General features: G+C 38.0%; 3 protein-coding genes across 3 annotated transcripts in view; all 3 read right to left on the bottom strand.

Annotated features, from left to right (window-relative positions):
* The window catches only part of LOC116255746 (DNA repair protein RAD51 homolog 3), a 62,888-nt gene extending 46,105 nt beyond the window's left edge, over nt 1-16,783 (bottom strand). Inside the window, exon 1 of the mRNA XM_050078454.1 lies at nt 16,644-16,783. The gene's annotated coding sequence lies outside the window, so the exon portion shown is untranslated. The remainder of the gene's footprint in view (nt 1-16,643) is intronic.
* LOC116256753 (uncharacterized) lies at nt 1,669-12,006 on the bottom strand. Its single transcript, XM_031633233.2, has 3 exons — nt 2,433-12,006; nt 2,137-2,316; nt 1,669-2,056 (listed from the first exon to the last, which is right to left on the bottom strand). The coding sequence occupies exon 1, from the start codon at nt 4,281-4,283 to the stop codon at nt 3,258-3,260; it is 1,026 nt and encodes a 341-aa protein (XP_031489093.2). The 5' UTR covers nt 4,284-12,006; the 3' UTR covers nt 1,669-2,056; nt 2,137-2,316; nt 2,433-3,257.
* Nucleotides 16,422-17,309, bottom strand: LOC116256232 (ferredoxin-thioredoxin reductase, variable chain, chloroplastic-like). The gene has a single exon (XM_031632527.2). The coding sequence runs from the start codon at nt 17,242-17,244 to the stop codon at nt 16,654-16,656; it is 591 nt and encodes a 196-aa protein (XP_031488387.1). The 5' UTR covers nt 17,245-17,309; the 3' UTR covers nt 16,422-16,653.
* Nucleotides 17,310-25,728: the final 8,419 nt, after the last annotated feature.

Here is a 25,728-nt window from a genome sequence, read left to right as displayed (position 1 = left end):
AACTTTGTAACCTGTTATATATATGTATTAATCTCAGCTGTCTAATTGTTACAATTAATGGTTTACATAAATCTAGGTTGTTGTTGAGGCTCCTTTTTTTTTACAGGGTTTGCTCTCACATCTGTTTTACTGAAAACTATATATGTTACTATGTAAATACTTTTTTGTTCAGGTTTTTTTGTTTGTCCGCTCTCAATCTGCTTGCTTGGCAATTGTACATACATACACACACACACACACACACACACATATATATATAGGACTAATCTCATTTCTTATTTTTATTTCCAATCCAAGGCTCCAATTAGTTTTCTATCTGTTGGAGGTAGCCCAATGGCTAGAAAGAAATGACAGGAACATTAGAAATTTTATTGTGAATCATCAACTTGGATTGCCTTCATTTAGTAGCTTTTTTTTTTATTTGAAGTTGTTACTTGTTGAAATTTGTTAAAATTAAAAAAGTAAACATCGTACTCGTTCTCATAGCAGCTGGTAACTGGCAAGGATTATATTTTATCGTGTTGTAGATGAGACAAAAGTTCAAGCAATTAGGAAGATCCATTGTCGATCATTTGTAGTGGATAGACAATTTTTTGGAGTCCACAAAGCTAACTGGGACATGTTTCCAGAGGTTGATAAAGATGGGTTCATGTTTCATAAAGTTTATGAAATGTAGGATAATATGATTGAGCAAATTCCAGCTATACCTTTTAAGCGGAAAGAGAAAAACATTTCACGTGATGATTTAGAGTCTTTTAGTCATACACACCCAATATTAATGGAAAGATAACAAGAGAAACACTCCCTTGGACTGAATGACTCGTTCTTTAAATCTGAAATATTGCTCTAAACAAGGGCTAGCAAAGCTCTTGAACATGTCCCCTTAAGATATCCCAAAAACAGACTACCATACATGAATAAACTTTATTTAGCAAGAGAAGATGAACAGAAAAATAACTTTGATTGGTGGGTATCTTATGGATCAGAAGTATCAAACTCAAAAATAACTTTACAATGAAATCACTATCTAAGGCTGCTCATATTGTGAAAGAAATTGGAAAACATATTTTGAGACACACAAGAACCAAACTCACCAACAAGCATGCAGAGAATTTGGTTTCTGTGCACCAATTTGCATCTAATTTCAAGAATAAAAGAACATTGCTATTATATTTATTTCTTTATGTTATTTCATTATATCAGAGCTATGGTTTGTCTTAGAAGTAGCTATATATAGAGTTTGTAAAAACTTAATATTCTTGAAATGAAAATAGCATATGTTCGGTTACCTTGGGCACCTCATTTCATGCTGTTTTGTTGGGTTTTTGCTCAAAATTTTTACAGCAGCATGCAATGTTATCACTGGCGTAGCGTATCGCGTATCGGTCGGGCCGACCTATACGCCGTATCGTAACATATCGTAAACGTATCGTACAATTAATTTTTAAATTTTTAAAAAATATTAAAAGATCATAAAAAATTCCAAAAAATCATAAAAAATCCAAAAAAAATCCGAAAAAACAAGTAAAAATCAAGAAAAATGTATTTAAAGGAACATTCATCATTCATGTATATGATTATGAAGTATGAAGTATGAAGTATGAACTATGAACAACACATTCCAAAATAAGAAATCAGACATTCAAAATAACATAATAAGCAGCTGAAGAGAATTCGATTACATCACAATTCATAAGTTCAAAAGTGAAAACATATAGTTATCAATCATGATTCATTCAATTCAAGTTTTGACAACAACAATCCTCGTCAATCGTCATTTCCATCATCATCTTCATGATCATCTTCATTTTCTTCATTAAGTGCTTCTATCCCCTCTGTTGGAAATAGAATGTCACCAACATTCCATTGCTCTCCAGCCTCTCCTTCAATAATCTCTGCTACTCCTTCAAGGTTCAAAAAATCAAGATCGTCCTCAAGGTCATCAAGTATTACAGATTGTTCTTCTTCAACCCAAGAATCTAATATATCAAAATGGTCAATGTTGATAGGATCATATTGAGTGTGATGCTTCCTCGTAGATGTTGTTTCTAATTGCCTAACAAGAGAACAAATTAACAAAATGTTAGAAATTAAAATATATATTAGAATTTGCTATTTTGCATAACAAATGTTTACCTTTGTCTCAACTTCATATTAACCTTTTATGTTCCAACCTATTCCTCTTTTTATTGTGGATGTGCTGAAATACACTCCAATTTCTTTCACATCCAGTTGCACAACATGTTTGGCTGAGGATTCTAATTGCAAGCTTCCTTAATTCTGGGCAATCAGGCCCAAACCTTTTCCACCACAAATCTAATAACAGATGGAAAGTAAAAATGAGATAAAATAAATATATGAGAAGGTACAAGCTAAACAACAAATAAAATAAACCAAAAAGGCAAAAAGTATAAAGTCTCTTTTTCTAATACCTGGACGCATAGTTGATCTGCATCGAATTGCTGTGTCTCTCCCCATGCTACCAGAAGCCGTATCATATTTGTTGATCGACATATGGATAGTGTCTTGTTCTTTATAATCACTTACTAATACCTCAACACAATCCAACATGCCATACTCGACCTCTCTGTCCTTCTTTAAAGTGAGAAGATATATAATAGCAGGATTTAGGTAGTAGGCTGCTGCATGAAGTGGACGATGAAGTTGTCCAGACTACCTTTCATCTATAATCTACCATATAGGCATGTACAACTTCTTTTTTCCCTTCATATTATCTCTAATGGCCTCTTTGGCTCTGTCCATAGACTAGACTCGTATAAATATCCAATAGAAGGCCTATCTTCACTATCAACTAATCTGAGGACTTTTACTAGAGGTACACAAATCTTCAATAAGTGCACACATGATTTCCAAAAGTCAGCATCGAAGATGGTATCCACAACTGTCGTAGTCTTTCTTTTATAGGCATGTGGATATGCAGCCCAATCATCACTTGAAAACATCTGCATGAGAGGAGTTCTTTGCTTGACTATACCCTGCACAGTCAAAACATTTGTAGCAAACCGTGTTTGTGTAGGTCTGAATTAATTCAGCCCCATTTGTGAATTTCCTAATCAAATTCAAGACATAAACATGATTATAAATAAACTTCGTGATTTCTTGGCATCTTTGAACTGTGTCAACTTCATATCATCTCTTTCACCAAGATCGTGAAGCATAAGATTTACACAGTGAGCAGCACATGGACTCCAATAAAATGTCCTATATCGTGCTGCTAACATTTCACCTGCAGCTTTTTAATTTACTGCATTATCAGTGATAAATTGCACGACATTTTGAGGCCCAACTTCTTGTATAGCTTTATCAAAAAGCTCAAACAAAACATCAGTAGTCATAGGAGTATCAGACAAATCAACAGATTTTAAGAACATAGTACCAAGGGGGCAATATACAAGGAAGTTTACCAATGTTCTGTTCTTGATGTCTGTCCACCCATCTGCCATTACACTGCATCCTGTAGCTTTCCAGCTCAATTTCAGTTCATCACAATATGCCTTGACATCTCTAACTACATTGTAGAGAATTTTACCTCGCAATTTATGAAAAGAGGGGATTTTATACCCTCGGCCTACAGTAGCAATCGCATCTGCTATAGCCTGAAAATGAAAAGAGTTTGCTGCATTGAAAGGAATGGATGCGTCATAGAACCACCTTCCTATGGTTTCATCTGCTGCTTCAATAATATCTTTTGAACACATGGCCGTACGAATCTCAGGCTGAGCACCAACAGCAGTATAATTGGGAAAAAAATTCTTGATCGAACCAGACATATTACTTGACTTCATAGTAGGTACTCTACCAACACCAGTACGACCCCCACTCCTGCCACGTCCTCGTAAACCTGTACTTACACCTCTTCTTTTTTTGGTTGCACTTGAAGAACCACCTGTATGCATAATGTCTTTCCCTTTAGCTGTTCCCAAACTGACACCAACATGTTCTTCTTCAAGGTCAACGTCTTCACCTTCACTTTCTTCCTGTGCATGTGGGTCCCCATATCCTTCCTCTGCATCTTGCATTTCTTTTTCAATCCTATTTGCTTTCACTGCATTAAGAAGCTCCATACACTGGTGCTTTACATACGCTGGCAATGGGTTCTCTTGGGAGCCATTGCAAGCAGCCACATCGTTGTGTGTACCAGCTATATGGTTTTTAAAGCGAGAGAGCTCTCCTGATATGATTTGCTTACAATAATTGCACTTAATTCTTAACCTATCTTTGGGATTCACCCTTGTACACCACAGCCATGCAGGATCTGACATTATATATTCACAAAACAAGTAAAAACATACAAATAAATGTAGGAAATAAGAGAAATGAATGATTCAACAGCAAAAATGAGTTATTTCTCACCTTCTTGGTGTTAGAAACTAAAAAACCCTCTTTCTCCAAGCTTCCCACCGTCCCGAGACTCCCCACAACAAGAAATAAAGCTTCTTCACCGCAAATCTTGATGCAAATGGAGAAAATCTCTCCCTCCCACGTCTATTGCAGTGTTTAGAATCAATAGAAGAGAGAGAGAGGAGCGTAGTTTTAAAAAGAAGACGCAAAAAAGGGGCTGTCGTGCCCCTTTTTCATTTTAACCCAGTATCGTACGATACGGTGACCGTATCGCACAGTACGGGCGATACGCGTGCGATACGCACGCGTATCGTGCGTATAACTCGTATCGTATCATTTTTGTTGATATGGACGATACGTATCGTACGATACGCGTCCGTATCGTACGATACAAATAACATTGGCAGCATGATCCATGTGTCTATAGAGTGCAAACCAAAGATCACTCAATTTGGAGGTTGTCGTAATCAGAGAGAGAGAGTCGTTTCTGTTATTGATCACGTAACCCTAATCTCAGGTTAAAAGAGATTAGGGTAAAGACTACATATTTACAATTTCAGTCCACTAAAATATAAGAAAACAATAAGTAGTCCCTAGTCCACTTTCTAATATTACAGAAAGCCTCAAACTGACTCTAAAAAGAACTTTAACACTCCCCCTCAAGCTGGAGCATAGATATCAATCATGCTCAGCTTGTTACATCATCTCAAGAAATCTCCAATGGAAAGAGTATTAGTAAACATATCAGTTGCTTGATCTTCGGAGGAAACATGAATTGTGCTAATGACTCTTTCTTGTACCAAGTCTCGAACATAATGGCAATCCACTTCAATGTGTTTCGTCCTCTCATGAAAAACATGGTTATTTACAATGTAGGTAGTTGCTCTGTTATCACAATACATCTTCATAAAAAGTTTCACTGATATTCCCAATTCTAGAAGCACTGATTTGACCCATGACATTTCAGCAGCCGTTTGAGCTATTGCCCTATAATCAGACTCGGCACTCAATCTAGCAACCACATTTTGTTTCTTGCTCCTTCAAGAAATAAGATTCCTGCCAATAAAGATGCAAAAACCTGTAGTAGATCTCCTGTCATTTATTGACCCTGCATAATCAGCATCACTATATGCTTCTATGTCCACACATTCTCCTTTTTTGAACCATAACCTCTTTTCGGGGGCCGATTTCAAGTATTTTATCACCATTAAAGCAGCCTCCCAATGAACTTTTCAAGGTTTCTCCATGAATTGACTAAGCTTATTTACAGCAAAGTTGATGTCTGGACGAGTGATGATCAAATATAAAAGTTTTCCTATCAGAGATCTGTAAGAACGAGAGTCAAAAGCCTCTGATTCATCATCGTGCATATGAATTTGAGGATTCATAGGAAGTGTAGCAGGTTTGGCTCTCAATAACCTTTTTTTCTGCAGAAGATCAAGAACATATTTCCTTTGAGACAACACAATCCCTTTACTACTATGAGCCACTTCAATACCAAGGAAATAATGAAGTTGACCAAGATCTTTTGTGACAAAGTGTTTCTGTAGAAACTCCTTTGTCTGAGCTATCTCTTGAGCACTTTCTCCAGGACAATATCATCAACATATATAATCAATATCACTATACCAGAAGTCCCTCTCTTGATAAATAACGAGTGATCAAGCTGAGATCTTTGAAATCCACATTTAAAGACAACCTCACTTAGCTTATGGAACCATGCACGGGGACTTTGTTAAAGTCTATAGATAGCCTTTTTGAGTTTGCATACCTTGGAACACTCCTCCTGTCGTTCAAAACCAGGTGGTTGTTGTATATAGACTGTTTCAGACAGATCACCATATAGAAATGCATTTTTCACATCAAGCTAAAAAAGAGGCCAATCTTGCTAGACTGCAAGAGATATAACTATGTGAATAGTACCTAGCCGTGCCACAGGCGAAAACGTCTCAAAAAAGTCTACCCCATAAGTCTGTGTATAGCCTTTAGCAACAAGACGGGCTTTGAATCGCTCTACGGACCCATCAGAATGATATTTGATGGTGAATACCCATTTGGAGCAACAACATCACAATTCATCGGTGGGTCCACCAAGTCCCAAGTCTCCCTAGAAAGAAGAGCATCCATTTCGTCCTGCATAGCATGCTTCCATCGTGAATCTAATAACACTTGGTGGTGAGAGGTCAGAATAGTGTGACTAGTCATAGCTCGATCAAACTGCACCAAACTTGTGCTCAAATGGTCCATAGAAACCGAGTTAGAAATCGGATGCCTTGTGCATTGTCGTTGGCCCTTGCGAATAGCAATAGGTAGATCATCTGCATAATAGTCATCATTCCTTCCTGAGTCAATCTTACCATAGGAACTTACCTCATGAGATTCTGGTGGGCGGTTTGAAGAGAGACCTTGACGCCGAGTACAGACTAATGGAGGATCAAGAAAACGATCACCTAACAGTGGTTGAGAGGAAGGAATAGACTCAAGTGATACTGGTGGAATAGGAAGAGGAACAGACACAGGAAGCTCAGAAATAGTGGTACTTGGAGCAAAAAAACAAGGACGAGACTCAAAGAATGTAACATCCGCACTGACAATCTCTTTCTTGTTATGGGGATCAAAGCAACGATAGCCTTTTTGATTAGCAGAATATCCAATGAACACACATTTGACAACTTGGGCAGTAAGTTTGTTTTTGTTTGGGCCCAAGATATATGCAAAGCAATTGCATCCAAATACTTTGGGATGTATATGAAATAATGGTCGATCTGGATATAGTATTTGAATGGGGATGCGTTCTTGGATGGCAAACGAGGGCAATCTATTGGTGAGGTAGCAAGCGGTAAGAATGGCATCACCCCAAAAGTAGGCAGGCATATGAATATGCAACATGAGGGTGCGGGCCACATTTAGAAGTTGTCGATGTTTGCATTCAGCAACACCATTTTGTTCGGATGTGTGGGGACATGTATATTGTGGTCGAATCCCATGATTGGCATAAAACTGAAGTAGAACTGAAGATTTAAATTCAAGAGCATCATCAGTGCGAACATTTTTTACAATAACACCAAACTGAGTTTTTATTTTATTGACAAATTTCTAAAGGATACAAATGACTTTAGACCTGTCCCGTAACAAAAATACCCAACTGACTCTAGTGAAATCATCAACTAGAACAAGGTAATACCAGAAACATGAACGAAAGGAAACTTTACTTGGACCCCAAACATCAACATGAAGAAGATCAAACGGACTTTGACTCGATGGACTCTGACTCGAAGGGAAACTACTACGTGTATGTTTGCCTAACTGGCACGCATCACATAAGAAAGACTCGATGCAAAAATATCTGGAAAGATGCGACGAAGCTTGGACACAGTGGATGACCCAGTCTGAGATGCCACTGCAAAGGAAAAGGCTTCGATGTGAAAAAGGATGCAGCAACATCTACAGGGACAGAAAGGAAATAGAGCCTCTCGCGTTCATGGCCGCTACCAATCATCTTCCCAATTTGTAAGTCCTGAAAAGAACATGAACCAGGATAAAAAATGACTCTGCACTGTAAATCTCTAGCCAATTGCTTAACAGATAGCAGTTTAACAGGAAATCGAGGAGCATATAGCACATGTGTAATTGTGCCAAAAGGTGTGAGGTAGATATCACCGCTGCCCAAGATAGGGGACAACTTGCCATCAGCCAACGTAACGTGTTGTGGTATAGTGAACCTGGTGAACGATTAAAACATCTGTGGCTGATTACAACAATGCTTGGATGCTCCTGAGTCAATCATCCATATCATACCTGGGTCACTGGTAGGGGCACTAACAGAGAAAGTCGAACCTATTGCAGCTGTGTTGGTCGAAGCAGGGGTAGACCTCTGAGCTAGAACCAGCTCATATTCTTCCTTACTTAAGTTGAGTGAATACGATGGAGAACAGGTAGGAGACTCAACCATAGAAGTTGTAGCCTGTGAGGAAGTTGCAGTAGAAGAAGAAGACCCTTTTCCTGTACTCGTTCTCCCTCCACCACGTCCTGGTGGACCAACAGAACGGAGATGAGGATGCTTGTCCCAACATCAGTCCTCTAGATGTCCTAATTTACCACAATAAGAGCACTGAAATCTCCCACATCCCCTAGTTTCAACAAAAGAACTATGGCTACGTCCTCCTGACATCACAAGTGCAGAGACTGGGGTGTCATGCATAAGCTCAGTAAGAGTGACTACATAAGTATTTGCTAAGTCTGGGAGGTCACTGCCTGTGAGAATTTGAGACTTCGCCACAAAATACTCCAAAGATAACCCAGAAAGAAACTTTGCTACCATACCAATTTCAAAATGTGATGCATAACAGTGCTTGCAAGGTGGGCGAAGAGCTTTTAATAGTTCATATGCAGTCGTCAATGTAGCAAAATACTGTGACAGATCTTGATCTCCTTGTCATATGTTACAAAGCTCCTCTTCCAATTGTAAAATTTTAATAACATTAGTAGCATGAGAATACGTCTTCTTTAGGCAAGACCACATATCTTTAGCTTTGGTGTAGTATGCAATTGTTGGAGCTATACAGAACTCTATACTGTTCATAATCCATGCCATTACATTGTTATTATCTTCATCCCACGCAGCATATTTCCCTTTTTTCTCAAGGGGTTCATCTTCTTCAATAATATATTTCTTTCTATGACCAGCCACAGACATCATAAATACCCTGGACCAGATTTCATAATTCGAACTGTTGAAGTATGTTAGATGGGTCTCGGGACCGGGTCCGGATCCGTATCCGATCCAACTTGTAGCCCTTGTTGGGCATTATTTAAGTCGTGTAACCCTAATCCTTATGGTGTGAATGAAAGACTAAGGAGAGAGAGAGTCTGGCGGCTAGTGGGCACCGGCTCCTCCTCATTCGTGGTTTTTTCCCTCTTGTTGAGGGTTTTCCACGTTACATCGTGATCGTTGTTTCTCTTCCTCTTCTTGTTCGTGTTTCTACATGGTATCAAAGCCGACGAATTTGGGAAACTTTTAGGGGTTGTGAAGTTCCAACCCTAATATCTCTCACCGCTACCATCGCCACCACTACAGTCGCCGCCGCCGCCGCTGCCACTGCCACCGCCGCCGCTGTACCCAATACCACCGTCGCTGTTTCCGCCGCCGCCGGTGTCACCCTTTGCGCCATCGCCATCGCAGTCGCTCTTGCGTTGTTGACCGTCGCCGTCACCGTTGTCCCTTGCGCCACTGCCTTTCGCGCCGTAGTCTTGCTTCCCGGAGAAGAAAGAAGATATGCGTGCTTAGGCGCTTCCTAGGCTTGCCTCCCCCTATACACGTCACTTCCTAGGGGTCTTTTGCAAATCCGGTGAAGTGCATCTGCCTCTTACCTGCAATATATTGCTTGGTTGATCTTTGATTCCATCTTCTTGTTTTTTTTTTGGCGCCCACCGTGCAAGAAGAGGTGGCTGGTCCGTGACTTGGTAGAGGACGTAAAGGAGGAGAGGAGCGTAACTTGAGGATTGCCTCAACGTCCGCCGGCGCTCCGGCGATCGCATCCCCCTTTCCTTACAAAAGACCGGGGTTAAATTGGTCTTACGAGTGAAGGCTTTCCTCGTCTCGAAGTTGATTTCCTATTCACTTCTATACCTTGATATTTGTTGGGTTTTGCCTCTTGGATCTTGATTCCAACAAGGAGAACGTGTGGCGCAACCTCTACCTGTGGGAGATTGCAGCCCGAGAGAGAGAAGGCACCGTTTCCGTCGAGCGACATCGACGATCGTTTCCCCCAATCGACATTCCGCTCACTCTTGGGGCTGATTGGGAATCCGGATATTACTGCCCGTTGGTGCTCTCCGTTGTCATCGGTGCCTCTCTTGTTGTATCGCTGCTCGTGCCTCCTGTTGGACTATCTGTGATTATGGCAGCTTCTTCATCTATAGACGTTATGGCGGATTGCCGTATGGAAGAGTGGATCATTGACAGTGGCGCTACTCACCACATGACCGGCGATCCTAAGGTCTTTCATGGGTATAAGCTTTCATCAGGAAAGGATCGTGTTTCCCTTGCCGATGGTTCATCTATCTCTGTGGCTGGAAAAGGGAGTCTCCCACTTTTGAACAAGTTCTTAGTCCACAATGCTCTACATGTTCCTCATATTCCCTTGAATCTCTTGTCGGTTAGCAAGATCACGAATGAGTTAAATTGCGAACTTATATTTTCCGCTGATCGCTATGTTATGCAGGACTTGGTGACAGGGAAGAGGATTGGGATTGGTCTAGCTTCTGACGGGCTCTATCGTTTACCTATGCGTGCTGCTCATGCTCTCATGACGGCAGTCAGCCAAGCCACGAAGAATAGAGAGGACTCCCTTCAGTTGCTTCTACGGTGGCATGAGCACCTTGGACACTTGCCTTTTGGCCTTCTTAGACAGTTGTTTCCTGATATATGTTCCAGGTTAGATATGACTATGGTGTCTTGTGATGTCTGTCACCTGGCCAAACATGTTAGGGCTTCATACCCTTTGTCTAGCCATCGGTCTAATGAGGTATTTGCCATGATTCATTCTGATGTGTGGGGGCCTGCAGGGATTCCTTCTTGTCATGGGTTTCAATATTTTATCACATTTATAGATGATTATTCTCGTAACACTATTATCTACTTGCTGAAAGACCGTAGTGAAGTTCCTACTGTCATAGAGACTTTCATTGCTTATGTGGAAACTCAATATGGAGCATCTGTTAAGACATTTCGATCTGACAATGCTCGAGAGTATATGTGCCAGTCTGTTGATAGCTTCTTTCGAAAAAAGGGAATTGTTCATGAGACTTCTTGTAGTTATACCCCTCCTCAAAATGGAGTTGCTGAACAAAAAAATCGTCAGTTATTGAATATGACTCGGGCTCTTCTTTTTCAACGTCATGTTCCAAAAAAGTATTGGGGGGATGCTGTGCTGACCAGTGCGTATCTTATAAACCGGTTGCCTAGTCGTGTGTTGAATGGGAAGACGCCTCACTCTCTGTTATCGGGGACTCGTGAACCTTTCTCTCTTCCACTCAGAGTTTTTGGTTGTGTTTGCTTTATTCACAATCATAGTCCTCACATTAAAAAGCTTGATCCAAGATCTATTAAGGGCATTTTTTTAGGGTATTCTCCCACTCAAAAAGGGTACAAGTGTCGAGACCCTTCCACTGGTCGGGCCTATGTTACCAAAGATGTCACTTTCCTTGAACATGTTTCCTATTTTGGTGAGAATCCTCTTCAGGGGGAGTACTCTATGTCACGGGAAGAGTATTCTCCGAGTCAGGAAATTCAGTTTACAGATTTTTTGGACTACAGGCGTGACTCCGTTGGTCCATCTAGTGAGGTGCATGAACAGGAGAAAAATGGTCCATCTAGTGAGGTGCATGAACAGGAGAAAAATGGAGAGTGTTCCATTGAGGCAGAAGAGAAGTGCAATCGTTTATTTGGGCAAGTTTACTCTAGGCGAAGAGTTTGTACAGATGAGATGACAGGTGGTGAGAATTCTACTCCCAATCCAATTAGTCCTTCCTTGGATGACCCAAGTCGTGTGCAGAGATTCAGACTGTTGCTGCTAGTGAAGAGCTTCTCATCGCCCTGCGAAAGGGTGTCAGGTCATGTACTCAACATCCTATTGGTAACTTTGTTTCTCTTTCTTTGACTATGATTCCCAGGAATGTTGCTGAGGCTCAGAGTGATCTTAAGTGGACTTATGCAATGCAAGAAGAGATGGAAGCCTTGCGAAGAAACATGACATGGGAAGTTGTAAAGATTCCTGAGGCGGCTCACTTGGTTGGATCTAAGTGGGTCTACACCATCAAGTACAAACCAGATGGGAGTGTTGAAAGATACAAAGCTCGTCTTGTGGCCAAGGGGTTTAGTCAGAAATATGGGATTGATTATTTGGAGACATTTGCTCATGTTGCGAAGATGAAGACTGTCAGAGTCATTATCTCTTTAGCTGTGATGAAGGAGTGGAAGATGTACCAACTTGATGTCAAGAACGCATTTCTCAATGGAGACCTTGAAGAGGAAGTATATATGTGTATGCCTCCAGGATATGAGGAACCTGGAAAATGTTGCAAGCTAAGGAAAGCTTTATATGGGCTCAAGCAATCTCCTCGAGCATGGTTTGAACGACTCAGACTTGTCATGAGACAATGTGGATACCATCAAGGGAATGGAGATCATACACTTTTTGTGAAGAGAAATAAGCAAAAGGTTACTATTCTGTTGGTATATGTTGATGATATGATTGTCACAGGTGATGATGAAGATGAAATAATGAAGTTAAAGAAACTGTTGGCGATCGAGTTTGATCTTAAGGACCTTGGTAAGTTGAAATACTTCCTTGGCATAGAAATTGCTAGGTCTGGGACTAGCCTTGTGCTAAATCAACGGAAGTACACTCTAGAGTTGTTAAAGGAGACTGGAAAACTAGGGTGTAGACCAGCTTCTACTCCTCTAGATGCTGGCCATAAGCTAAGTCTTAGAGACGGGGAGCCACTCTGTGAAGAGGCAAAAAGAAGATATCAATGTCTTGTAGGGAAGTTAATTTATCTTACTCTCACTAGACCTGATATTACCTTTGCTGTGAATGTGATGAGCCAGTTCAAGCATGCTCCCACGGATGCCCACTTGAAGGCTGTTGACAGGATCTTGTGCTACTTGAAGAGGAATCCTGGCAAAGGTCTCTTATATGTCAAGCAAGACACTCTTGGGATTGAAGGTTATTCAGATGCAGACTGGGCAGGCTGTATTGACACTAGGAGGTCAACCTCTGGCTATTGTATTTATTTGGGAGGGAATCTCATAGTGTGGAGAAGTAAAAGGCAAGATGTTTGTTCGCGTTCCAGTGCTGAAGCAGAATACAGAGTTGTTGCTATGGGAGTTTCTGAGCTTTTGTGGCTGAAAGTATTGTTGACTGATATTGGTATAAAGGTTGAAGAACCAATGAAGATGTATTGCGATAACAAGTCCGCAATTAACTTGGCCAACAACCCTGTGCTTCATGACAGAACAAAGCATGTTGAGATTGACCGGCATTTCATTCGAGAGAGAATTGATGCTAAAGAACTTGTACTTCCTTACATGAGATCTGAAGACCAAACGGCTGATGTTCTGACGAAGGCTTTATCTTCGACCTCATTTGAGAGAAATGTATCCAAGTTAGGCATGTTTGATATGTATGCCCAACTTGAGGGGGAGTGTTGAAGTATCTTAGATGGGTCTCAGGACCGGGTCCGGATCCGTATCCGATCCAACTTGTAGCCCTTGTTGGGCATTATTTAAGTCGTGTAACCCTAATCCTTATGGTGTGAATGAAAGATTAAGGAGAGAGAGAGTCTGGCGGCTAGTGGGCACCGGCTCCTCCTCATTCGTGGTTTTTTCTCTCTTGTTGAGGGTTTTCCACGTTACATCGTGATCGTTGTTTCTCTTCCTCTTCTTGTTCGTGTTTCTACACGAACCATCAAGTTTGATTGTGGTTCCATACGAAAAGGAGTTACCAGTCATCTTATATTCATTAGAACTTTTTGACCTACTACCGTCAGCCATAGTAGGAAACAGAAAAAAAACTGACACACGATAGTAAGGATGCAACAGTCAAATATCGAAGAGAAATATATTTTTACTATCCTCAAAGATCATATAGGTATCACATGATAGATAGCAAAACAAATCTGTAATCACAGGAACTGCCCACATCTAAACAACATAACAAAGAGTATCATGATGGATAGCAAAACAAATTTGTAATCATAGGAACTGCCCACGTCTGAACATCATAACAGAGGTCAGAGAGTAGAAGATAGATTACAGAATATTTTTTTTTGTTATTTTTGGTCGACTGCTATTGATTTCCAGTTTCTGCTGCTATCTGTCAACTGTTTACACCATCAGAAACTGAAACAACACAAATTCTGTTTCCTACCGACTGTTTACACCTTCAGAAAACTGAAACTGTTGTTGTTTTCAGTCTCCTCACACACCATCGGCAGAACATCATCCACTCCAAAAAAAATCCACGTTCATCACCCCTCAAACATCATAAAAAAAACAGATCTGCTCCACACGATCTGTTTTTCCTCATATCAAACAGCAGCCACGAGATCCACTTAAGGATCTAATCACGCCTTCCACATAGGCGTGATCAGTCCTTCTCCACGCAGCACACCCAAACTTTATTTCTTTACTGCCTCCTTGTTGGTGGGTAAGAAGAAATAAAGATGGGCGACGAGAAGAGGAAAGAGAAAGAAGCCGCCAGAGGAAGAAGCCGCCGGAGAAGGAGAAGGAGTCACCGGAAAACTTACTTGGCTGTTGCCGGCGGTGGAGGCTCTGATACCATGTCGTAATCAAAGAGAGAGAGTCGTTTCTGTTATTGATCACGTAACCCTAATCTCAGGTTAAAAGATTAGGGTAAAGACTACATATTTACAATTTCAGTCCACTAAAATATAAGAAAACAATAAGTAGTCCGTAGTCCACTTTCTAATATTACAGAAAGCCTCAAATTGACTCTAAAAAGAACTTTAACAGAGGTCATATGGTCAGGTTTTCAAAGATTTCTCCAAAATTACTTTCCACATTTTCCATTTGTTTGGACACTTCTGGTATAGGGGAATTTTTGGACTTCCACATAGCATAAGTTGATATTTATGTTGAATTTTTGGGTTCTGTAATTTGAATTTTTGGGTTCTGTAAATTACGTTTGATTCTCACAGATGTTAGGAATCTAACAAGCTTAATTTTATTAAATGTGGACACTGTTTACCTATGGAACCCTATAGAAATTACAGACATGTCCCTACAGTTTGTTTCTGCACTCTAGAAAGATAGTTAGTTTATGTGCTTACAATAAGTCAGATGTACATAACCAAGATAGTGGCAATACATAAAGGGCCTGAAGCTGTGGTGCCTAGAAAATGGAAGATGGCCCTTTTGATGAAGTCTGGATCATTTCAGATGTGCACAGGAAAACGAGTAAGTTAGTTGGAAGCATTCCAAATTTCCAATATTTAACATGGACATTATAGCAGAATATGGAATACTGTATATAACTAGACCTCCAGCCTTCCAACAAAAATGGTTACTACTAAAGCAATGGTGTCCTTAATGAGGAGTTATGTAAAGGGAAACAATCAAATGTCAAAAAAGCACTTCATCGTGGTAAATAACAAGAAAAATCATATAAAGCATAACCACCAGGACACAAATAGTATCCATCACTAAAGTACATCATCAAAAGGAAGCTACATCAGGTCTCAAATGAGGACCGCAAGATTCATTTTGGTTCATATTTTTTTAACCATCTTAGTATGCTTGTTTTCACCATGTGACTAGTGCAAAATATAGTCACAGAAAAAGTGTTTTTTTTTCGAAAAAAAACATGATAAATTAAATGGCCGTTTTTAACGTGTTTTTTTCACTTTTTTCATTTTTTTTAATGCCAAACAGTTTTCCTTTTATTTTCTATTTTTTATTTGTTGCAAATCTACTTATCTTTTGATGTTTGTGTTATTAGTTTCTCACTTATTTTATTTTTTTATATTTTTAGTTTCTTAAAATTTTAACTACCGTATTTTTCCATTTTTTTCAGCTCGCCGTATTATACTCCAGAAAAACCTAGCCGTGAGACGTTATTTGTGATTATAGTGCAAAATAATGATAAAGATAGCTTTCTTGCTTGCGTCTTACTGAATTAATGATCCCCTGTTTGAAGCTTGGACCAGAGCTTGGGCCATCAGGTGTTTCAGGCCAGAAATTCACCCAGACGAGCAGGAATGTCGTGCAAAAGACTCCCAGGTGGCACACATACTGTTTGTTCTTAATTCTCAACGAATGGAGAATGTCAAAGAATCTGATTCAGTCAAGTAAGAGACGTGACAATGGAAATAGATAGATGACAAAAAGTGAGCATCAGACAATGGCAGGAGAGCAGATATACCAAGAAATCAAAACCCACATCATTTGCATCATAACTTCCGAAAGTACTTCTACTCATAGATGGTCAGGCATTGCACGGTGACACGACAAATGCCAAATTACTAATATGAGAATGTGAAAACCAGAAAACAGAAAAGCTTACTTTAGTATCGCTGTCTGTTACATGATTATTTCCAACAACAATAAATATGAAACAACAGTAAAATGCTTCTTTCTTTTCTTCTTCGTTGATTACAGAATCCACATCCAAGGGTAGAGGGAAAACAGAGAAAACCCAAGCAAAAGCGGCACCGAGGGATTCCCGTAGGAGCAGGACTTTCCTACCACAGCAGCGTACCTGATTTTTGTTATTGTTGGATGTATTCAAATTCATCCTCTCTCAGATGGGCGAAGAATTTGATGTTGCGGCCACCAACTTGAGCAGCAAACTGGACCTTATAGGGTAGATTAGCAGAGATATGCTTGCCTTTCCAGATGGACACGTTATCCTTGACCTCCCCTTCCATTCCATTAAGATCGAGCTCTGCAACCTTCGGAACGTGATAAACCTTGAGAGGGACCTTGACTCGCACCCTGGCTCCGATCTTGGTAGCCCCACCTTTGTCATCCTGACCCTCACCCAGGGTGGCAGAAAGATCCTGCTTCAGATTCACCTCACAGACCACCCCCATCGCGCCTCTCCCCGCCCTAGAGGACCGTCTGCTGGTAGAGGTGGCGGTGGCTGGAATGTCATGGAGGCGTGGTGCTGCTGCACTCCACGAGGAATACGAGTGAGAAAAGCTGTTAAGCGTGGGCGGCGGTAGCAGCGATTGACAGCAGCAAGAGACGGTCGGATACATTGCCTCTCTCTCTCTCTCGCTTGGCTTCGGCCTCGGCCAATTGAACACGTTAGAAAGAAAAATTTTCACCCGTTTTGGCCCCAGCGGCCGATGGCACATCGAACGGAAAAGGGGAGGTCTCTTCCCCACTTCCGATTAGCTTTGTGTGGGTTGCGAGAAACGGGGTCCCACTCTGCCCATGCAGCATTCAACAGGGTCGCGTGTTCGGAACGTGAGAAAGAGGGTGGGGTGGTTGAAAGGGCAGTGTCTTGGACTAAAGCCTATCTAAAGGAACTTAGCTGATGCCGCGTACCCATATCCATATGGCTGGTCCCGGAGATGACTACGGATAAGTTGGCCCTTCCACCCAATGAACGATTATTCTGCCCCCATTCTAAATCACCCTAAGCATGTCAAGTATTGAAGGATGATTTTACCTTTGATCCTTCGGATCCAAATTATCACAATTTTGCCGATGACCCATGGACCCTTCAAATTAGAATCACTGTGTTGTGGTTTCATGTTCCATGTAACCATTAAAAATGATAGGAGCTAACTATCAGCAGTGAAGAAGAGCTTCATGTGAATGATGTGAAAATAAGTTCTGGGTAAATGCTGTGAAGAGGAGTTTCCTGTAAACATTATCCATTGGTAGGCTGGCGTAATTTCCGTTTCGTGTGCTCATGTATATTCTTGATCATGTTGCATGTTCACCAAGGTATCAATAAGGAAAGACAATGAAATGATGAAGCATATTTAGTTAGGTCTAAACGAAGAAAAATCTTCCACATCCACAGGCAAGGAAGCTATTAGAGAATTTGGAAGATGTATGCATTGTTGATAAATACAACGGCTGCGTCTTTTGTGACATTAAACAAACAATTATAATGTCTTCCAAGTACTATTAGCCATGTGTGGATATGATGGGTTTGTCATTAGTGACCAAGGCGCCCCTACTCCCTTAGGTGGAGAAAAAATCATTGCTGCTGCTGGTAGTGAAGTTTGCCTGCCCAATATTGCACAGTCTAGTTTTGCATCAAGGGTAAAAAAATGTTATTTGTATGTACTTACATTATTTTTTTATATAAATCTAAGTTTAAGTTGCATAAACCTAGCCTACGGCATTTTTGTATTAGAGCTGATCCCAGTAAGGCTCATGCAAGGTCTAAGCATGCTTAAATTTCAGCTCAACTAAGTTCAAAGCAAGCTGAACCTGTTTGACTTGAGCCCATTCTGACTTGCTTCCAATTGAATCCAAACCACCTGCTGGACACTGAGTTTGAGCCCACAGAACCCACACTAAGCCTAGTTTGGGCACCAGATCCCAAATCATTGATTCAGATCACAATATTAGAACTTAGATATGTAATATGCTCTGATTTAGATCCAAACTTCAATTTCAAATCTTATGATCTTGATCAAGACTTTGATCCAAGTCTTAGATCCAAATTCTTCTTTAGATCTTAATCCAGATCTCTCTAAATCCAAATCATAATTTGAATATGCATTTGAATCCATAAATCCTATCCACATTAGTCTGGTGCTAATACATGTCACCCATCTAACCTTTTAGATGGATGACGCATGCCACTTATCTAACTTTTAGAATATTAACAGTTATCAAAATTCTAACTTAAGAATTATCACACTTGTCATAATCCTAACTTAAGAATTCTAACATTTGTCGGAATCCTAAAGACTTCTCTCATTTGGAACTCTCTAAGTCGTTATAAATAGAAAGTTTATAGGGAAGGGAATGTCCCATCTAAAGACTTTCTTTGCTCTCCTTGGAAATCTGTGCTCCATCCACCAGGACAACCCTCTCTTCCACTCTCTCTCTAAATCTATGCTCTCTTGGAATTTGCACCAATATTTGGAAAACCTCCATTGTTGCACACATCCAAGTTTGGTGAAGAAGGAGAAAAAGAAAAACTTGAGGAAGAAGAAATCAAGGCAACTCTTTCTTTATCTCTCTCTTTCATTGTTTTTCTTTTTTGCTCATTTTCCTCTCTCTAATCTTAATGTTCTCCATGTTTTTTTATCTATATATTTGATCTAGCTTATTTTTCTCCACATAAAGAACTCCAAAGAGTCTCTATGTATAGTTGTTGATTCTTTGTTTATTTCTTTCGTTTCTTCCATTGTGTACATGTGTGATTTATGTTTAATGGTTTACAAGCTTTTAGGTTATTGTATTTGGGATTTTATGCATTTTATAGCTTTGTAGATATAACTTTTTGAGTTCCTATAGAATTAAGAATTACAAAAATTACAAAAATTTTGCCAGACTTCAAAAACCTATATATGTCAACCAGAGACCATATGAACAATCCGTTAAAAGCATTGTTTATCTAAATATTTGTCTTCCCTCAATTTCATCAAATTCTAATCTCATTTGGTCCTACATTTGGTTGTTTTTCTAAAATCTCTTTTCTGCAACCTTTAAACCGTAAAAATTAGGTTCTAAAATTTGTCTAATTTTTGAAGTCCATTACTTGCCTTCGGAAACTTTGATTTGCATTCTGTAAGATCCAAAAGTTAGGTCTATGTATTAGTTTCTCTCCACCAAATGTCAATCTATTCCATGTTGATTTAACCACTCAATTAGGTGATTTAACTGAAACCATTTTCTTCAAACTGTTTTACAAAATTCTCTAGAATTGTATTTTTTTGGTCAATTTCATAATGTTGTTTATCCTTCATTCTTTAACTTCTTTTGAAGCTTTCAACTCCTATTGATTCTATATTGTATTTCTAATTTTTCATCCCAAAGAATTGTGTCTAACCCAGATCTCATCTTGAAGTTAGTTGTTTGACTTGTTTTTCTATAATTTCTGTGATTTTTTGTGCCACTCACATTTTTGCTTTGATTTCATTAGACTGTAACTATTGCCCTGCATGTTTTTTTCTGATTTAGGAAATCATTGTTGATTCATTATTATGTAGAGAATCTACATACCAATTTTAGATCAATCTAAGTTGATTTGATAAGGTTTTAGTCAGACCAAATGTAACTTTTCAATCTGTTTTGCAGCCTCTGTATTCTACAATTTCTTATTCTATCATAAGCTTTTGATCCTATATCTTTCAAATCTAAAAATGTTTTTCAAATCTATAAATTGAAGTTTATTGTATCATGTATACAGATCATTTTACTAAATTTCAGGTCAATCTAATATGGTTAACCACTATTGTTGCACATATCCAAGCTTAGTGATGATGATCATGAAGAAGAAGAAGAAGAAGAAGAAGAAGAAGAAGAAGAATCAAGGCAAGTCTCTTTCTTTCTCTCTCTCTTTAATTGTTTTTCTTTTTCTGGTCATTTTCCTCCCTCTAATCTACACTGTCTCCTTTTTTTTCATATATTTGATCTAGCTTATTCAACACTCCAAAGAGGCTTTACATACAGTTGATTTCATATATTTGTTTCTTCCATTATAAACATGTGTGATTTATGTTATTTTTTTTTTGTTTTTGGTATATGAACATTTAAATTAATGTTTTTCAAGATTGTAAGTTGTTGCTTGGGATTTTAAGCATTTTCTAGCTTTAGAAATATAATTTTTGAAGTTCAAGCAAAATTGGGAATTGTAGAAATTCTAGAACTTTTCCTGCGTTCAAAAACCTATATCTCACTAACTAGAGATCATGTTAATGATTCATAAAAACCATGTGTTTCTCCAGATGTCTAGTTTGTTCTCCCTCAATTTCATCAAATTCTAAGCTCATTTGATTGTTCTCCTAAAATTTGTTTTCTCAAACTTTTATATTGCAGAAATCATATTCTAAAATTTCTCTAATTTTTAAGTCCATAACTTGCATTTGAAAATTCTGCTTTGTGTTATGTAAAATGGAAAAGTTAAATCTATGTGTCTTTTTCTGTCCACCAAATTTTAGCTAATTCCATGTTAATTTGACCACTCAATTAAGTGATTTAGACAAAGTTATTTTTTGCAAAATTCTATATAATTGTATTTTTTATCAACTTCATAATGTTGTTTATCCTTCTCTATTTAACTTTTTTTGAAACTTTTTACTCGATGTTGCTTCTCTATCATACAAACATTCTATTCCTGAATTTTCATCCCAAAGGGTTGTATCTAACCAAGTCAGATCCCATCATGAATTTAGCTATTTGAGTTATTTTCTGTAATTTCTATGACTTTCTATACCATTGAGATTTCTGCTTTAATTTCGATGAATGGTAACTTTTTCTCCATGCATGTTTTTCCAATTTATAAAATCATTGATTCTTTGTTTTGTAGAGAGTCTACACACTATTTCTCAGAACAACATAATTTTTTTGTATAGCATTTTAGTTGTACCAAATGTAGCTCTTCAATCAGTTTTATAGTCTATGTACTCTACAATTTCTAATTTCTACCATATGTTTCTGGTCCTATATCTTTCAAATCAAGAAAGATTTTTAAATTCTACAAATTAAAGTTAATTGTCTCATATATAAAGAGTCTTCCTACCATATTTTATGTCAATCTAATATGGTTAACCTTTTTTTTGAACTTATCAAATTCACCCACCAAGTCAAGTTATCATGTTTTTTTCATACTTGGACATATTTTCATGTTTCAGCTTAAGTTAAATCTAAATTTAACATGTAGTCTTGATTTCTCTCATGTTTTAGACATAATTAGGGTTTTATTAGTGTCTCTTGACATGTTGAAACCATAGTTTAAGGTGTCTAGGCTTGCAAATCACAATTTGACATGTTAATTTATATTTCTTTATTATGAATGTTGTGTTTGATGTTTAACACTATAATGTAGCATTTGGTTATAAAACTTGCATTCCAATTCACTAAGCAACTTGAGCTAGCTCATCACCTGACTTGTAATAATAGTTCTTGCACGTGTATTTTTTTATCTAGCGCCGTCCTTGTATGAATCCAGTTTTCAAAATCATGCATATTATAATTGGATGCTTTATGCATTCATATAGTTTACTTTCACTTTGCATCATGCACTCAATTTCAACTTGTATACTAAGAGTTAGGTTCATGTAAGAATCAGCTTGGGTTAATCAACTACATACATGCAACAATAGCCCTTGTATGTACTAGGTTTTGAACTACAAATTGTGACTCTCACAAAGACACATTTTAAAAACACGGATTTGAACTACACATTCTTCAAATTGAACATGTTTTCAAACTCATTTTCCAAAGTACTAGGTTCAAGCATAATTGAGAACTAACACTCCTTGCTATGCCTACTTGATGCCTTAGCCCAAACTTGGCATCAAGCCCACTACAATAAGCCTAGCCTCTATCCACATTAGAACTAGGTCAAAACCCTAACCTATTTGAGTTCACCTTGGTCAACCCTTGAGATCATAACCATAGCTAGGTTTATCGAAATCAAATCTCAAACCAAATGGGTTCAACCTTGCAAATCTAGGTCAAAAATCAGATCTAGACCTTGGGAAGGGAATAACAGAACTTTGAATTTGGATTTGAATCTGATTATATTTTGGTTATCACTTTGGATATCGAATTTGGAGCTTTAGATCTATATTTCAACCAATTTGGTTCATGATTTCAAGTCATACACAACTAGATCTCAATTTTTGATTTGATATAAATATCAAACTAGAACCTTGGATTTCTAAACTTAAGTTATTCAGATCAAGATCTCATATTTTCCATGTTTGGACTTCAGGTTAAACTTAGTTCTCAACCTTAGTTGACCCTAGATCCAATACCTCAATGTAGAACCTTGAGATTTGGATCCTTGAATTATATCATAAAGTGAAAATTTGGATCACGATAATTTGAATGTCAGACAATAGATGTCTTTAGGTCTATGTTCCAATAAACCTTAGAAATCAGACATCAACTTTGTCTAGACCTAGCTTGCATGCATCATATTAGGTTTATGATTCATTGTGTGGATCAACGATGACATGAATCATAAACTTTGTCCCTAAATTCCAAATATTCTTTTAGTTCATGCACTATAATTTCTGATGATCTACTTATATTTTTAAAATCTCACTTTTCTCAAAATTAGGCACGTTAGGATTAGGACTACAATAACGATTCATAATCTGGAACACTTAGTATAGCCCTTGATCTAATTACCCCTCGTAAAGGCACCAAGAACGTCACATCTTGTATTGATAGGTCAAGTCTTATCTTTCATGATTTCTCATAAGGGATACATAGGCAAGTACATTTTTTTCAACTTTTTCCATATGGACAATCATACGCGAGATTCAAAAATTTCACATGTAAGTAAGAAGATAAGACAGAAAAGTACAATAGAATTAAAAGAATAATATATATGTCTGAATGAGAAGGAAGATGAGAAGGATGAAGAATATGAGCATGAGGATGACAAAGAAAATGAGCAGGATGAGGATCAAGAGACAAAGTTGGAGGAGGAAGATGACAAATTCATGGTCTTAAGAGAGATCATGAGAAAGAAGAACAATGGTCCTAGGGGAGAAAAACAAGAACACATGTATGAAATTGTGGATGACTTTTTTGTAATAGCATGTCTCAACACTATGTTGTTTGTTTTAGTTTATTGTGGTTGCTAGTTGTCTCTTATCCTCAATAGCCAGCAATATTTGTTTTTTGTTATCTCTTATCCTCAATTGTTGTCATTGTCACCAGAGCTTTCATTTGTTTGTTGATAGTTAAGAATAACTACTAGTATTTTTGTTTCTTTTGTTGTCCTCTATCCTCTTTTCCCTACTCCTTTTTGATTTATGCCTATGTGTTGGAATTTAGCAATGCATTCTTTTGATATATTGTGGTTGTAGGTATAGGCCCATTTTATTGTTTGTTGTAGCTTGCCCATACTGCACTAGTCGTACTTAGAACTATCTGCGTTCTTGAATGTATGGTTGAGGACCACACATTTTGTGGTCTTCTAAATAGAACACCAACTAACGTGGACAATCACACTTACTATTTGATATCATAATATTGAACATGTATATTGACATGTCCCAGTTCATTGATTGAAGGGATTATCACATTATTGTAGGCAAAAGTTTTTTCCTTATACACCTTTCACCTTCAATGCATGTTAGTGCTTCATATACTTGGTGGCATCCCCACAAGGTCCTGGTTTAGCATCTACCTTTGCCACTTAAAATCATAGCTTGTTGCTTAAATTGACATTTTGAAGAACATAGGTGGTTCTGACCTTTTCTGATTATCTCAACCAGCATACTTCGTTGTCAATCTATCTAAAAGCGAGGGCAAAAATTTTTTAGTTGTCTCTCCTTTTTCTTTTTGCATTTCATTGTAGAACCAGGGACAATGGTTCATTGATAGATTATGAAGTTTGATTTTGAGCTAATACATTTGTTATGTTTTCAGTCACTAAAATTTTTCTTTGTATGGGAAAATTGGAACTACATGATAAATGCTTGATGAATATACTAAAAAAGATATTGTCCTATGGACGACCATGTTTAAAATGTTGTTGTTTGGGTTTCTTAATTTTTCTAGTTATACAATCTAAATATGAAAAATCTGTAAGAATGTTTTGACTTAGTGAAACAACAACAAAAGAAATCAAGTATAAATGTTTATTATCCATTTGGTTGTTTTAATAAATAAATTTATTTCAATAAGCATGTTAATTTTTTACAGTCTTCTCAAATTCTCAAATTGAATATATCAAATTCTCTATATGTAAATTTTACATTTGTGAATGTGATTATCGGAAAATTCTTAGATTGCTTAGTATGAAAAGAAACTATGGGTGGTTTAACTTTTTCTATGAAACATTTTAACTTATTTTAATAACAAGAAAGACATGGTAAGAGTCTTCTAGACCTAAGTCACTAAAAGTTAATAAAATATTACAACTGGATAGTCTCAATAGAAGATGATGACATCTAGTTAAGCGTTGTGCTAGATTATAAGGATAGTTTCTTACTAGATTATTACTAGCTCACTAATTGTGAAAGAGCATATCCATATGTATCCTACACTTTTTTTGTTCTTGGTCTATGTGAATCTTCATTCTCCCAAATTGTTATCTCGAGGTTACTGTTTTCGCTTTTAACATGTTCATAAATCTTTAGGTTTGACATTTCAAGTTAGTTTAACATAATTCTACCCATACACCAACTTAAAATGGACAAAAGACTTCATACACTAAAGTAGGCTTTCAAAAGATTTTCATTGGCCAAAATAGACTTTCAAAAGAGTTTCATCCATCAAAGGGGGCTTTCAAAAGAGTTCTATCTATTGAAGCAGGCTCTCAAAAAGTTTCATCTGCTGAAGTGGGTTTTTGAAAGAGTTTCATTTACCGAAGCCAACTTTCAAAAAAGGTTGCATCTGCAGAAGCACACTTATCAAAAGAGTTTTATCTACCTAAGTCGGTTTTAAAAAGAGTTTCATCCACCAAAGTGGGCCTTCAAAAGGGTTTCATCTACTGAACTGGGCTTTCAAAAGAGTAGCATCTTCCGAGGTAAGATTTTAAAAGAGTTTCATTTGTCAAAGCAGACTATCAAAAAGAGTTTCATCCATCTAAGCAAGCTTTCAAAGAGTTTCATCTACAGAAACAGACTTTTAAAAAAGTTTCATATGCCAAGAGGGCTTTCAAAAGAGTTTCATTTGCCTAA

The sequence above is a fragment of the Nymphaea colorata genome, chromosome 6 (genome assembly GCF_008831285.2).
Source record: "Nymphaea colorata isolate Beijing-Zhang1983 chromosome 6, ASM883128v2, whole genome shotgun sequence".
NCBI lineage: Eukaryota > Viridiplantae > Streptophyta > Magnoliopsida > Nymphaeales > Nymphaeaceae > Nymphaea > Nymphaea colorata.
This window is presented reverse-complemented; position numbering and strand designations above follow the sequence as displayed.